The sequence below is a fragment of the Caloenas nicobarica genome, chromosome Z, assembly GCF_036013445.1.
Source record: "Caloenas nicobarica isolate bCalNic1 chromosome Z, bCalNic1.hap1, whole genome shotgun sequence".
Taxonomy (NCBI): Eukaryota; Metazoa; Chordata; class Aves; order Columbiformes; family Columbidae; genus Caloenas; species Caloenas nicobarica.
In genome coordinates this window covers 87,000,913-87,017,601 of record NC_088284.1, presented here as the reverse complement: position 1 = coordinate 87,017,601, position 16,689 = coordinate 87,000,913, and the positions used below count along the sequence as shown (strand labels likewise).

Sequence of the window (16,689 nt, the reverse complement as noted above, 5' to 3'; positions counted from 1 at the left end):
CAAAATCATTGGATTGTCATTTCGAATTTGTTTTCTATTATAACTGAAACTTATGTCTAACACTTTCCACTAAAAGACCTTATTTTCAGTCATTACAATTTGCTAAGCTTCACCACCTATCTGAACTTTGATAAAGCAACTATATTTCTCAAGCAAACCCTTATTTATTTAGACAATTTCAGCTACACTTGTTCAGTTGCACTTCAAGAAAACACACCCTAACAGATTTATTGTAGACCAAATATAAATTCTTTGATTTGTTTCATCAAGCAGGTCTAATAGTTGCAAGTTTGGGAACAGGAAATTTAGATATCTCCAGATGTGCCTGAAGTATCCTCCAGTGCTAAAATGGGCTTTCGATCACCCCTAAATCCATTCAAGTTTGGTCAAACCACGAAGTAAGTAGAAGTCTTTTAAGCAAAAGTTTTTTATTAGCCAAAATCTTCAGATTCCTGTTCCACCCAACACAACTTGTACAGGACGTGCCCTGAACATCTACAGCTCCTACCAAGTGATGTATGCTGTTAATACATCCTTGAGTTAGACGTGACCTTTTTAGACCTGTCCTTTCGTGGGATTTCTGGGGGTTACTATGCTCCCAGTTACTTGAACTGAAAGAGGCTGTCTGGATTTCTCACTTGTTATTTCCAAAAAGTAGCTGGAAAGGCAGAGAAGGCAGCATCTAGGTATGAATGCAGAAGAATTACAAACAGAAGAAAGGGCTAGAAATACTGCTGTGGAATTTGCCCTGGAAAAGGAATTAAATCCAGATTCCTAGTACCTGTGTTCATTGATCTATTTAATCTGTCAGATTTGTCACAGTTGGTAAAAGGAACAGTTTAATTTCTCCCAGCCCTCAGGCTCCAAGTTATTCCTTTTGCATGGAAACACAACTGGTCCCTAAGTTCTCAACCCTTAAATATTTGTGCATCTTCAGAAAGGTTTATACCAGCATAAGAGAAAAAAAGGCTGGAAGCCACTTTTCTGTAGTAGAAAGTCCTAAATTTTGTCCTACTGCTTGGAAACTGGAGAAAAGCCTAGGAGGGATGTATTTCAGTTCTTTCTGCTCACAAGAGCACTGTGCTTTAGTTCTAGAGGTCCCAGTCTGAGGATCAGTATGTGTAAGATGAATATTTTTCATGTTACAGAGAAGTATGTGAGCAAATTATAAGTCTACATGCTGAAGTCGCCACATTAAACAAGCAGTAATTATTAATTAACATGTCAATTAATTCAGCTTCCTGTGCTGTACATACAATGCAACAGCTATTGTTTCTACAGCACTAGAGAACCTTTCTGCCTACACAGGAAGCAAGTCACAGAAGTTACTCAAACCTTTCACCAGGGGCTGGCAGAACCTCAGAAGATCCCTTTCAATATTTGCATTTATAGTTGAGTGTCTTCCTGATGCCTGACTGTGATTTGATTTAGGTGTTTATGTTTTTAGTGGAGAAATACTCTTACCTCCAGTATCTTTTTCTTTTGACCTTCATTTACTTTTCCAGCCAAGCAGCAATGTGCCAGTGCATTCTGAATTATATACTTATTGGATTTAGCACTGGGTTCTTTGAAGAGCTTTGGTCCTATGGAGGAGGAACGACAGATCAGCTAAATTAATCCATAAGCCAACAAAGAGTTACTTTGAATACTGTGAAGTGCTTCTGGTATGCATCTTTTGCGTGCGTAAAAATACAAAACCAGGAATAAAATAGAATTAGGCTAGAGACCACAAATTTCACAAACAAGTAAAATGTCATTCTTTCAGCTGTTACTGCATTTGCTTACAAATGTGTCTTTCATTATTAAATCGTTGTTATTGGCAGTCTTGATAAATATATTTGCTTTCAGAGGACCTTTTCTATGAACAACAAAACATTTTGGATTTCCTAACTAAAATTTCAGTCATCCAGGAGGGAGCCAATTCTTTTTCTTTCTTCACCTACACCTGTGATTTCAAGGGTGAGAGGCGAAACAATGAAACAGACGCAGTGCTTCAAGAAATTCCTCTCTTTTAATTTCTTAAATATATGTATACTTGTATCATTTAAAAAAAAAAACCCACCAACATTTAAGTACCAATTCCAAGTCTTAGAAAGGAACATAACATACAAGCAATTACCAATTAAATTTAAGATTACATCTCAGTTTGTCCATGCCTTGGGGAAAAAAGCCTAGAATCAACACAAAAAAGCTGTATGAAATCTGACTGTGAAGATATTAAAACGTGAAAAAAACCTTCTGTTCAATCCTTAAGAACTGTATATTCCTTCATTTAAAAATAAAAGTCTATATAATAATGATTAAAAGATGATCTTCAGCACTATGGGTCTCATGAGAAAACTCTGCAACAGCACCCAGGCAAAATCTCACTGTCCCTCTTGTGATTTAATTGACATACATGTGGCATAAACTGACAAAAACTGACTGAAGTTTCAGGGTTTAAAGATAGGTAAGTACTTTTTGATTTTCAGAATGAACACTTTGCCTCTCCAGACTGTAGTAATTTCAGCAGAATGGAGATAAGATTATTTTCAAAACAAACATTTCCCAGCATGGACAGAGCTACACAGGCCCATCAATCAAACCCGACCTCCCTAAAAGTTATTTTAGTCTCTGCCAAACAAAGTGATATTAGGTGGGCAAAAATGGAGCTTTTATAATCTTGATGATGCAAGGTCTTTACAATATCAGATACTGTGTATTTGGAGAAAAGGGATAAGGATACAATTACTATTTGATTCATAATATAAGAAAGAATTAGAATTCAGATTGTGAAGTTTTTAATAAACAACAAAGGATCTGTTTGGAAACAAAGGGTGCAGAATATTTAAAATCACATTACTAAGAGATTTTTTTTCCCTGTTGCAATTTGGTTTTTGCTTTTTGTAACTCTATTCTAAATTGAGCTTAAATTTCAACTCTTCTTGCCTTGCTGTAGAGACTACAGAAGTGCGCAGTGACCTGGGAGCCCATTTGCTGTTCTGAGCCCAACTGCAGCTTGTTCTGGTTATCACAAACACTGCCGAGTCAGTACTTTTATTCTGGATTTAGAATTTTAACCTTGTATTATTACCATCTATTTTAAAGGAGATGAAAGCATTTCTATGAAAGTGTCCTCAAGTTTTATGAAACCAAATAAAGATAACTGAAAACTTTTCATGCATAAAGCCACTAATAGCCAGGTACTTTTCTGAATATTGTTGCTACTGACCTGTGTATTCTGTAGCAGAGGCGACTGAAGAAGTTGTAGATGCATTTTCCCAATCTTTTTCTCCATTACGACTACCACAGCGACTTGGAGATAAGAATCCTTCCACAGACTCAGACCTAAACATTAATTTTAAAATCTATTAAGAAAAATTCAATACGAAAGGAAGGCAAACTGTATTAGGGTAGAACACAATGTCTCAACCCCCTGAATCAAATCCAAAGCCAGAGGTTCATTGCAAGCATAGTCTCCTCTAAAGTGTTTGTAGATAAGCTAAGTCAAGCCTTTTGTAATAACCAATATAGCTGAAAGAAATCCACCTTTCAATTAAAAGTGATCATTCTTGAGAGATGACAGGAGATATTAGGATACCTGGGTCATTTTATTAAAGTTTCTTATGTAATAACAAGAGAGTTCTCAAGATATCAAAGAAATTGAAAAGTCAACTGAAACCAGCTGCAGGCATGTCGGAGTTGATGACTGATGCATAGTGGCCATGAAAAGATGACACGTGATATTGTAAGATGTAGCACTCCTTATCAAATCCGTTTACCTAGTTTGCCTTTCTTCCCTATTTATTTTCTATAAAAAACAGTATTTCTCTGAATAGAATTAAGTAGTTATACAGAAATAATATTTTTCTTCTGAGTTTAATATAGATTTCGTATATAAAATTAAGAATTTTCTGTTATTTTTATATCTTATTTCATTTTCAGGTGATTTTTAATGCAAAATAAATTCAGGTATTTGGAAAAGGCTGAAGTCCTAGTGAACATTTAATACTACTCTGTATGACTGTTAAGAGGCAAAACAAAAGAGAAGAAGCTTCTATGTTAAAAAAAGAAAAGCAGCTTTGTAGCTGCACATAGCATACAGGTCTAATAAAATATCCACAAGTTTAGACTTAAATACAAGCAGGTGAATTAAAGAGGCTGCGTGAATTGCATTTTGTTTTAATCTCATTTATAGCTGCCCAACTGGTTTACCTGGTAAAATCTGTGAAACAAATGATCGTGGCTTGGCTCCCTAATGCCTGACAGTGCAAACAATCAATGTCCTAATGTAGGAAAACATACCTGTTCTTGGAGTACACAATATACACATGACCTCTTTAAAATTCATGCTAGTTTTACATAGCTGATCATCAAATTTTATTAAATGAAATGGTTATTTTAGCTTTACCTGGGTGTTCTCTTGCCTGACTGCACACTCTCATTGTCCCCTGTATTCAGCGATGCCAATGAAAGACTAGATACTGAAAAAACACGATAAAGCTGTGAACCTGGATAAAAACAAAGTTAAGGCTTATAAACCTATGCAAGTAGTAGAGTCTGTTCATTAGACCCAACACCAGCATCAGAAAGTCTGTAAGAGCTTTTATCTAAGAGTCTGACACCCGTACGTGATATACCTGCATGCATATGGGGTGCTCCTCAGCTATTTTGAACACTTGCTGACACCCAGGCATGTACAGCCCCCTGGGGTGGTCTCAGACTAAGCATCAATGTGAAGCATGGACATGGGAATATTTGCACTATTGAATCAAAGTTAATAAGTTCTCATAAAAGAGAGCTTAAGAGACTTAATTTAAAGCTTGGGATGGATTTTTGGAAGGTGTTACGGCAATACTTCAAATTACACTAGAAGATAGAGGAAAGCAGCTAGAGAAAATGGAGAAGAATAACAAGGCTATGCGATGCTGTAACAAAAAGGATCACTGAGCAGTCCGGTTACTTTTTTCTAATTGTAAATTTGCAATAATTCTTCCAATCATTACTACAGTTACGTGATATCTAAAAGAATGCTAAATTGTTCCAAATGATTAGTGTTGTTATGTTCGTAACTATACATGCAGCAGGCGAGCGAAATAGAAAAACACATGAAATACGAAAGTAACGTTTAAATTTTAATTTAGTCTGTATTAGCGGGAGCCTGAGTACTCTTAATAATCACCATTTTACTTATTGATCTCTTATCTCCCAACTTTTATTCATTTTAGCTCTACAGGTGCAAGAAGAGATTAATGAAGAAAACACAGGTGTGTATGAAACTTGCAAAGCAGGTTGGTGCTTCCCCTGGGCTTCCATACAGTTAACCTTTTTGTTTGTTGGTATATGCATGCATGCATAGCAGGTAAGTGACATTCATCTTCTCATTTCTATTGGCAAATTTTGCTTTCCAGTTTGGTCACGTGCAGCTTCAATTTAGCACAAGACACTAATAAATGCATGTGCTTGTTAGTACCAAGAAACAAGCTGGTGTTCTAGCATGAACAGACTCTTTCCACATGAACATTTGTTACCTGGTGGACCTTTGATTGGCGTCTTAGGTGATTCAATATGATCTCTATGAATAGACTTTGGACGTGGCTTTTTTTGTTTGATTGAGAGGGAACGTGGCTTTATGACCGTATCCATTTCTTCCATAAGCTTTAGCTGTTTCCTTCTCATATATTCCTGCTTAATAAATTCTCGTCGCGCTCGTTCATCCTCCTTCTTCTGACGTTCTTCTTCTGTTTTGCGTCTAAAAAAAATTGTCAAATCAATTCAACAGTAGAAATTTTCCAAATTAACAGTTGTAGCTAGCACAGTGAGGACAACACAGGCAACAGATTTCTGGACCTTTGGAGTTCTCAGACACCAGCAAGGGGAACGTGCATTTTTTTTACAATTTTCAGACAGTTTAAACCTTTTAGGATACCGTTACTACTAAAATCAAACCCACGTTTATTAGCTTGACTGCTGCAACTGAGTGAGCCTTGTGCATTCGTGCAGAAAGCAGCCCAAAGCGATGTACTGTCCCTCAGGACACAAAGCGCGGGGCAGCGCTCTGCGGAGCTTCGCTCAGGCCAGCGGGACCCACATGTTGAGTCTGAGCTACAGACTGATGCCACCTGCTGACTTTGCAGGACCAGGTGGCCTGTGTCCTGGGCTCCTCAGCACATCCGGCTCTAGGATAAAGTATCCTGCATCCGAAGATGCAATTTTTGGCACAGAAGCTACACTTGTTAACTAAACCAGACATTTTTCCATTCACTGTTACTGATGACTTCGATCAGGACATGCAGTTTTACCTTGTCTCTTCCTTCTTATGTTCTAGTTCTGCTTCCAGCTGCTGCTTTCGAAGCAGAGTCTCTCTTTCCCTTCTCAAACGTTTCTCCAACAATGCTGCTCGTTTCATTGCCATATCATTTTCTGCCTTTTGATCATCCTAGCAGCAACAGCATTTGAAGGAAAAGGAGCCAAAAATATTAAGATCTCTGAATTCAGCAAAGGATTTTGCTAAGTCATTAGATACTTCATTCTGTACACTGGGTTGCAATATCCTAACATACTTTTGCAGTATTTGAAATAAGTTTATTTTAAAAGATTTTTCTTAAGACTACTAAAAACTATTCATGCAGGCATTTTTCCTTCCGAAGTCAAACATAAAATTCAACACTGATATGAGAAAACTTGCTAAGTGAAATATTTTAGTTTAGAGTCAGATCCCACCCCACATCAGCTCCTGTGTTCAGCTTCGGAAGATTCTATGTGTATGGAGACGAAGGTAATTTATCACAAAAGCAATAACTATGCAGCATATAGAAGTAACTTCTGCTGACCAAACCAAGTATTTTGTGAACAGACAACCAAGGTGCCCCTCAGACAAGTGATATGAGGTTTTGGGGTATTCCAAGATGGAAATTCGAAATCTTGATGGCTTTCAGTGTCTAGACCACTCTCTCAAAGTGCATAATAGTTAAAAGCCTGCCTGAATATACATCTTTAATAAGAAAACAGGGAGTGTTCCCAAATACCAACTTCAAAAGGGAGTCTTGAAAGACTATACTTCCTTAGCCAGCCAAGCGACGGAAAAAGACTTTCCACAGTACAGCTCAGCAACATTAAACATTTTTTAAAAATGTAGACTGTTATGTACTTCAAAAACTTTTAGTTAAATTTGGGGGTGGGACGGGGAAGCAAGGGTGAGATGTGAGCATGTTTAATTAAGGTCACCAAAGCTTATGTTAAAAATAAATCTACATTCAGTATTTATCTTCCCCCACCCAAAACCCCAAGCACTCTTCCACAACGACGAATGAAAAGGGATACTCCGGCATGCTCAGAACTGCAGTATGGTAGAATATCACTACTCTTATGATGCCAAATTAATCATCAAGTGCACAAGATACACTTCTACATCTAGAGTCACAGAACCATCTGCTCTGACTTCAATGGGAAGTCGTCACTGAAATCCGTATCTGAATTAAGAAGTTCCCTTTCAAAAGAAGCTTAATAGCAGACATACACATCCACTAGTTCTCTTACCTTAAAAAAGAATCCACAACACACTTTCTGGTCATCCTCAAATTGTTCTCTATCACTCTCACCTTCATATTTCTCAACAGATACTTCGCCTTTTTCTGGAGCCTTCAAATCTGACAGGGAAACTTCAATTAAGTTCGCTGTTTTGGGAGCTGGTGTTGGTACAATGGCTTGGCTTAGCTGATCTTCATTTGGGGTGAGGCAAACAGTTTCTGTGATAGGCTGAGATAATACTTCAGAAACATTAGATTCAATAGGTTTAATCTCCTTTTCCTCCAACTTCTGTTCAGGCTGTTTCTGCAATTTTGGTCCTCCTTCTTTTGCTACCTCTTCTAAAGGCTTGACTTCCTTCAAAAGATTTCCCCTTAACTGAGGTTCACTTATATGCTCGCCATCATCTCCAAAGCAAACAAATGATCTAGTCTGAATGGGAACCTGACTTGGAGAAAATCTCCTCAAACGGGGAAGACTATCCACAGACCGTGGGGCAGTCAAGGTTCGGTTTAGAGGTGTTATTTTCAGTTCATTCGGCCTAGGAGTCCTTTGCATTTTAATGTGAAAAGAGGCATTCTTCCTGTTGGAAGACTGTGGAGATTGATGTGTAGAGCGAGGAGATTCCTGTGAGAAAGGTGCAACAGGGGATGGAGTTCCAATTTGCCTTGATGAAGACTTAAAGTCCCGAATCTGCTTCTGAGGAGAAGGCTGAGGAGGAGAAATAACCCAAGCCTGTTGCTCTCTCATCTGCATTAACATCTCCTGTTGAAGGGATAGACGTTGCATTTCTTGTTGTAGAAAGTGCAGGGAAGAATTCAGTTTTTCAATAGATTTTGTATATTCTAAGAGGTCTCCTTCATTTACATTTTCTTCTGAGGGGCTTGCTAAATTCCATTGCTTTTCAGCATCCATAGGAGTAGCAGGAGACTTGGACCACTTGCCATGAGAATTTTCAGGGTTTGCTTTTATTAATTCTGAAGTCTTACTAGTTTGTTCATCCGATTTTTGAGTTTCTTTTTCTTTCAACTGATTACTGTCAGTGAATACCTTCTCATCTTCAGCTCCTGCTGCTTCTTCTCGGAGAGGTGATACTCCATCACCTTTCTTTTTCACAACATTAAGAAATGCCGTTCTTCCCATTTTCTGCCGCTGCTTTGTGAACGCAGCTTCGACTTTCTTCTTCTGCGCTTCGATGGCTCGCCTTTTTTCCTCTAGCTTCATCCTAAGATGTACCATTTCAGAAGCCAGTAACTGTGTAGTGTCTCTTCCTTGAGGAACAGATGCCTCCTCAGGAATATGAGTCCAAGCAACCACATGAGGGATGTTCAGCTCAGAACCTTCTGGCGTGGTTTTCTGAGAACTGCTTCCACTGCTTCTGCTGTCTGTGTGATTCAGCTTCCTGAATTTCTGCTCTGCAAAACTAGTCATTTTAACCCCCGAACTTGAAGAAGCACTACTGCCTGCCTGTGATTTAGTACTTACTGAGCTGGGACAGGGACTTAATTGATCTCTGTGGTTGCTAGCTCGCATGTCATAATCCTGGAGAAATTTAGATGGTTCTTCCATGTCAGAGTCCATGCTTACAGTATAATCCCTCAATGAAGAATCCTCATCCATCGTCTCTGGAATATCTTCTGAAGGGACATGTATTCCAGTATCTACTTCTGTGTTGTCAGTCACAGGACTCAGAGCACCTTTTGTGTCTGTAATTATATCAGGGGTGGACTGATTTGGCTTAATGTTTGAATTCAAGATACTCATTTCCTGATTGTGAAGAAAGAACCCATTTGTAATTTGGTCTGATTGGATAACTCTGGGAGATTTTTCAGTGTCGTGAATTATTTGCAAAGCCTCTTCAATGCTTGGTGTCTCAATCTGATTGCCAAAATCATCCAGAACTGCTCTGTTTTGCAGAGCTCCATTTGGAAACCTGTAGTGGCTGCTCTCATTGGCATTTTTTTGACTTATGTTAAGAGACTGACTGGCCTTTGTATCTTTATGAGCCATCATGTCCTTTTCCTCTTCAATATCTTGATTTTCCTCTTCTCCATTTAGTGGCCTGAAGGACAGATTTTTTCTATGTTTCAGCATGCGGTTGTTGTTTGCTGTAAGGCCTTCATTGCTCACAGATCTCGTCATTCCTCTGATTGGAGTAGTTACTGGAATGTTTTTTTCTTTGTCAAAAGAAATGTCAAATGAAACTCCATGTAATGATGACCTAATAGAGATTAGAATAAAGGAAATAACTGAGCAATTCATGATTATTATAACAATGAAATATTCACTATTGATTTGAAAATTATTTTAAGATTGTAGTATTAAGGTCACTGTTAAGTGTATCTTGCCTAGCTTCATATGCAAACATAATAAATACAAAATGCACAATGAAACAATATAACAACATTTTCTTTAGAAATAGCCAACACTTTCTATTATTTTGGAATAAATTCTGGGCACTTCAGGAATACAGGAATTGCCACAGTAGATCAGAAGGAAGGTGTGAAAATTTACACTTACTGAATAACCCACCACTACAACTCTCACCAATTTAAATTGGTTTACACCCTACAGATTAAGAGTTTATTACCAGTCTAACTGACAAACAAAACAGTCAGCCTGATTGTTCTTACTATCCACAAAATAATACAAGTTTAAATACTACTGAGCTGATTAGCCATGAGTCTTAACCACTGCTACTTGATTGCATGAGTAAATGTGAACATACTTAATCCCAACAATTCAAGTATCTCAACTACACTTCATTTCAATGTAAAAATAGGTGATTTTTTTCTGAAGTTTGTTTCCTATTACTGAGTTCTTGATCCATGATACAGTTTTCTCTTTCTTTTTCTGCTTTTGCAAGTCGCTTACAAGGACTCTTATTACAGGATTCTGAAAATCCAAACTACAATGGAACATTTACTACTATTTATGACCAATACATAATCATTTTTTAACCAACTTGTACGGTAAGACTACTTACCTTTTTTCTTTGGGCCATGTCCCTACATACCCGTCTACGTAAGACATTGATGTGGACCTTTTGATGACTCCTAAGTGAAATTAAAATAGAACCCAAGGTAGTTGCTATGAAAAATGATTTTAACATCACCTCCTGTTGCTCTAACAAATTAGTTTGCTTCATTACTTAGAAGACTGACATGGCAAAAAAGTGATTTTATATTAAGAATACAAGCTGAGTCAGTTTCATCCTGAATATATATTACACCCCTCATCCCTCAAAGAATTTAGTATTGAGTAAAATGTAGTACAAATACTATTAAAAATATACTACAAATACTTGTTGAAAGCCATATTCCATATTACCAAAATAGAAGTCAAATTAAAAAAAAAATATACACAATATAAGAAGTAGAAACACAAACTTCCCATTTGTACACTTTATAAATTACAGAACCTATTCATTAACCTTTCATGTAAAACTCTCCCAGTAATTTCTGCATAAACACTGTTTGAATAAATATAAGCAAGATAGAAATTTACTCAGAAGACAACACCTTGTCTCATTGTTTCTTCCACCCATTTGTAAAGTGTTACCTGGAACAGATGAATAAGGCTGCTGGGGTGTTTGCAGTTGCTGAGATGGTGTATAAGTTGGACTCTCCAATCTATAAAACAAGAGACATTAACTTAAAAGAAATACATCACATCACAAGGGCAACCAGACTTCATGTCCTAGGCCAACATGAAAACAGATTTACTTTTTTATGACAGGGAGGAAAGCAAGGTGTAATTGCTTTATTGAAATACTAATTTATTAACTAAGAAGAGAACACTTATTACCTTTACCTGGACCTAATGCAGATAGACATAAAAAGTCCGAAAGTTCTTTCTCCTACACAAATGGCCACAGAGCAGTGTTAGTTCTGTTAACATACTTGTTTTCTGATTTATTTAATGTAAACATCACTACTCTCATTTTTAGGGTTGATTTTAGCAAAAACCCCAAACATAAACATGAACAAAATGAGGCAGTTCCTACTGGCCTCAAAACTGAGTGACTGCAGCTAAGATCACACACTTTTCATGCATCTCTTTTCCGTTGCTTAGTCTGAAACTTCTACTTCGTGTCTGCACTGAAATATGTGCTGGAAGTGGATAAAGGAGATTCTGTGATAGATAGAAATTTATAAATACAAGAAACATATTCACTACTAAAATAGTAATTACAAAGATTTCCTCTGTTTCTACCTAAAACAGATACTTTTGTTTGTTTATCAAGAAAGTCTGTAATAGACTAGCTGTGTTAATCCAGAACAGGATTAACATAATTCAGTGTTTTGATCAAGGTGCTTCTTCAGGATCAAAGACACATACACAGAGACGCACGCATTTGTATGTAAAACGCTTCTACAGAGGCCAGACTTCAAAACCACACTGCATTAAATACTTTCACGTTTTGAATTTTGTTCACAGAGTTGAAGAGCAGGCACCCAAACTTCCTTTTTCCAATCAGTAATTAGCAAAATATTTGTTTAGTGCTTTTATAGTTTATATGCAGTATGCTCTAGAAATGTTTCTAAATATTATTTATGGCAAGGATATTCACATCGATTTACAAAAAATATTGTTGTTTTACAACCTACAAAAGCATCTTTTATAAACATATCAAATTATTCAAAAAAGGTTCTCATAAATGCCTGATTTTTTGGTGTTAATAACAGTACACACTAGCTACATGACATATGTTTTGAATGGCATTTGAGACTTCTGTGAAAATTTAAAAATCATGAAGTCTATAACTTATCTTAAAAGAAAAGCACGCATTCAAAATTTCATCCAGTAGCCTGTGAAAATTTGCTACCACAAATGAAATTTATACACTTCGTTTCTCCTCAAGAAAACACTGATTTTGGCACCACGACTGCGGTTCCATGGCAACCTCAGCCATCATAACCACTCGCTGCCACAGACCCGCTCCCGCCCCTGCGCTGGATCCGGCTCTCCATCCCATCCTCTGAGTCACCGCAACGAGTTAACCCAGCACAAAAACATTCACTTTTTCTGACTGCCTTAGTTTTTTCTGTCTTTGTACACAAAAATGACACTGCCAGACAGCCCAGGGGACAGGAACATGCAGCCGGGGCAAGGAGGAAGGTCAGGAGCAGGACATCCTGCCGCCGGGTCTGCTCTGCCAGGGAACCTGCAGCCCCTGTGTCAGATTCCCACCGTCTGAGATCGCTTTTTAGGCATCTCCTTTGTCCTACAATGCTGTGAAGTCTCGTCAGGTTGGATGAAGTACACTGGTTTATGAGGATTACTCTTAACACTTCAGCACAAATCCATTTCCATCACTTGTATAGATGCTAAAGCAGTGTTGTGATGAGATACTACAATACACAATCCACCACCCACAAGGGGTTCACAGTGATTTTTACTTTATCTCTGAACATGTCTCAGGAACCATGAGCAATATTACAAAACACCATGCTGGTGACTTAGAGACTTAAATTTGCAATGGTAATGGCACTGAGGAACATAAAGGCTTTTATAAGTATGAATTGAATTCAGATGCTTATCGTAAAACTTCCAGTCACTTTTCTTTAGAGGCCAAAACCATCTGCACGGACAAAAATGTGCCCAGAGAAAACACAGATTTACGCCGATGAAAAACAGAATATCTTACTGGCAGAATTTGTTAGAGCAGGGATAAATGCATGGTTAATGGCTTCAGCTGCGGGGATCTAAAAAGACGTGTAAAACACAGTCAAGACCACAGACAGACTTGTGTTTTCTCCAGTATTCACCTACTAGCTTTCTTCAAATGTAAAGAAAAATCTTCTCCACGGTGATTGCTACAGCACAAGAGAAAGCATAGCATAGAACTCTGTTTCTCAAGTTCAGTTTGTTTTTAAGTATAACTGACATATGATTTATCATCTTCATAGAACTTCGAAAAAGTAGAGTCACTGAGGTTTTGTTCATGAAGGGCTCTTAAAGGGGGACATCAAGTTGGAAGCCACATAAAAATAGTGATTTTTACTGCAAAGCTTTCTTTGTTTTGTTAGACAGACATAGTTACAAGTATTTGTTGGACTGCCTGCAGTGGCTTTGCAAAGTGCAAACAGCTTTGCGAGTCCCTGTTCCTAAAGCTATCTTCAAAACTACTGTTTCCTGTTCTCCTGGCTTATATGCTCAGTTTACACTAAAATAACTTCATTGTCTACAAGGGAAAAACTTCAGATACACACAGGAAAAAGAGATTCAGAATCAGAGCATTTAATGATAGTAAGAAATATTACTCCCTGACCAAAGTCAGCACAGATTCCTAATTGCTAAAAATAAATTAAAAAATCCCCAAATCAACCAAAGACGCCCTGCACACAAACCTCATTGAAAAACAACAGAAAAGGCTGAATGGGATTAGCTTGGTTGGTTACCAACAATTTGCTGAACATCCAATTAAAATGCTAATTTTGTCCTTCTCCTCTGTATCAGCTCAGACGCAATGAGTAAACTTTTGCCCCCAAATATAAAATATAATGCAATGCTACCCCTCATCCACTATGTACAGATCACCTCACTGGAAGGATTTCTTTTCCCTGTTAAAAGATTAAAAAGAAGGCCTAACATGCAATTTCTGCCTCTTATCAAACGTATGATCAGCCAGCAAACCCAGGGGAAACAGGATGCTTTATATCGCTTCCAAACCTGTAGCAGTAATACTAAAAATAATGTTCCACACGTATTTACAAGAAATACAAATAACGCAAAACATATTTAATAAAGCAGTTAGCTTTTCATTCTTGATGCTCACAAGACTTGGGAAGTTCATCGTATTTATTTTTACCTATTTGACCTTCATGGTACTTAAGTAACATAATCAGACCAAATTAAAACTCCCGCTCAGTGGTTTTCTTGCTCTTATCTTAGTTTATTTCCTTTACCAGTTTTGAAAAATTGGCTGTGAATTCCAGAAAAATAGCTGTTTCAGAGCAGACTCAGTCAGCAGCCCCTCGTGAAGCTGAGGAGGACAAGGAGGCCGTGTGACACTTCCCTGCTGAATGGTAAGGGCTGTTTTGGAAACTGGTGAGACCAGCAGCGCGCTGGCCGAGCGGTAAACACCAACGGCGCAAACGTGAATGTGCTGCCTTCCACGCAACGGGGCAGCGGGGGAAAACAGCGAAACTACAGGATCTTCCACCAAATTCTGCAGATTCTGTTGGGTAACTCAATCCTTGAGCATTGCAAAAAGGCAACAAAATGAAATAAAAGACTGTGTTTGATTTTTAATAGGAAGGAAAAGACGGTGAAACAGTACTAGTGATTCTCTGACATTACCTGGCTCCGAAGTCAGAACCAGATGGGCCATCCACATAATTTCTTCTGTTAGCATTCAAGCTGTGAGCAGAAGCTGCATCTTTTGCGGGTTCAGCTGCCAGGAAGAACAAAACTCTAGTTATTACGGTTTAGTATTCAATTAAAATCCATAGTAGAAAAGCTGCCTGAAATAATCTGAAATGATGATTTCCAACAATTTTAAAATTTTCCATTGGTTTCCTTATTTAGACTAAAACCCAGTCACTTCCTTTCAGCTTTACCTCTTCCGAAGTTCCCATATTGGCACTAATTAAACGAATGCAGAATGACAAAAATAACTAGGGAAGGGAAGAAATAACAAACCAAAAAACCTGAAAAAGAGCCACAAAATTAAAAGCAAGCAATCTTTTCAGCAAAAATAAATATTCTTCTTCCGCAATAAGTTTTTCTGATTTTTTTTCTCCCCCCAAACCCATTGACTGAATTTTCAGCTAGAAAACAGTATTTTTATCATATCTTAAATTAGTTAGCGATGTTTAAAAGATTTAAATCAGATTCCTGTGTGTTATAAAGCATATAAATGAAAAAAGGCATAAAAGCCATGCAATGAAAATCTACTCCTAGCTCTTGGAGAGCCAATGATAGCACTACTGTATGAATGTTTAAGCTACCATGACTCTATACTTATTAACAGATCTTAAGAGTTACCTGAGGTGGATTTTTAAATTTCAGAATTTACTGATAGAAGACTGTGCCTTTGCACACAGGTACAAAAAGCAATTTTACAATTAACTATCTGTCCACTTTCCCCAGATCTATGTTCCTTTGTCTTGGCATCATCTCCTCAGCAATACAAGCTCTTCAGGCTAAATTCTGTTCTTAGCTCCTTGTTCCATTTGTAATCCCTGCATGGGCATAAATGGATTCTAGGCTTGTTCAGGTCAGGAAAATTTGCAAGTGATTATACCACAACAATTCAAATGAGTTTTTGGTAATAGATAACATTTAATTATGATTTATGAGATGAAGATTAACATGAGGAAAGAGTACTTTGCTGCTTCTTAAAGGGGGTTGTACACCACCATATCCTGTTAGCTAAAAAGTTCCCTGTATTTGTGAACACAACGGCAATCTGTACACATAAGTTTAAAACGTGCATATTAAAACTGTTCCTTAATATAATTACCTTGGGGATGCACAACAACACGAGGTTGTACAAATGATGGCTTCACCACTTCGAACCACCAGAACAGTTCTGCCATGAACACCATGTAGTTGCTCTACCAAAAAAAAAAAAGATAAGTTTACGGTAAAACACAAGCCTACAAATAAATAGATTAAGCATTATTCGGGATACGCCTCTGCATTTCATCCAGTTTACATTGTCTTCTCTACTGATTTCTTAGAAAATGAGTTCAGTAAGACTGCACTGCAGCACTAACTACCTGATACACATAACTTGACCAGACTATAACTGTTTGGGTTGAAATGTTTCATAATAAGCACATTCTCAGGCCTGATATCTTCACACATGGCGGAGAGGCACAGGGTGGGTGCAGAGGGATACCTGCCCAATGGATTAGCCATTTCCATTAAAAAGAGCAGCAAAAATTCCATCATTTTGCAAGGCTAGGCAATAAGATTTTCAGAGCCTTTTAATGTGAAAAACTCTGGCAGCCCTTAGTTTTATTGCAGGGATTTGGAATCTGACTTAGGCCTCTGTGTCAATCACGTGCTTTTTGCCACATTTGAAGATCTGCCCAAATTTACAAGTCTTTAATGCAAACCAAAAACCAGCGGCAGTGTTTGTTCAACGCAGGTTTTAGCTCCGAAGGTCACGGTCCTGAGCTGCTCCGTCCACACGGTTCAGCTGCTTCACATCTAGAAATACCAACTGCG

At 37.7% G+C, this 16,689-nt stretch overlaps 1 protein-coding gene across 4 annotated transcripts in view; it reads right to left on the bottom strand.

The window, feature by feature from the left end:
- Nucleotides 1-16,689, bottom strand: part of CAMSAP2 (calmodulin regulated spectrin associated protein family member 2) — an 87,759-nt gene that overhangs the window by 3,283 nt on the left and 67,787 nt on the right. For 2 of the 4 annotated variants that reach the window (XM_065655555.1, XM_065655557.1), the window contains 10 exons: nucleotides 15,977-16,070; nucleotides 14,812-14,905; nucleotides 11,068-11,138; nucleotides 10,493-10,562; nucleotides 7,519-9,727; nucleotides 6,282-6,418; nucleotides 5,511-5,731; nucleotides 4,391-4,490; nucleotides 3,212-3,327; nucleotides 1,465-1,583 (listed from right to left, as the gene is read on the bottom strand). In XM_065655555.1, coding sequence (XP_065511627.1) covers nucleotides 1,465-1,583; nucleotides 3,212-3,327; nucleotides 4,391-4,490; nucleotides 5,511-5,731; nucleotides 6,282-6,418; nucleotides 7,519-9,727; nucleotides 10,493-10,562; nucleotides 11,068-11,138; nucleotides 14,812-14,905; nucleotides 15,977-16,070 — 3,231 coding nt within the window. The remainder of the gene's footprint in view (nucleotides 1-1,464; nucleotides 1,584-3,211; nucleotides 3,328-4,390; nucleotides 4,491-5,510; nucleotides 5,732-6,281; nucleotides 6,419-7,518; nucleotides 9,728-10,492; nucleotides 10,563-11,067; nucleotides 11,139-14,811; nucleotides 14,906-15,976; nucleotides 16,071-16,689) is intronic. The other 2 variants (XM_065655556.1, XM_065655558.1) reach the window with 1 other exon arrangement.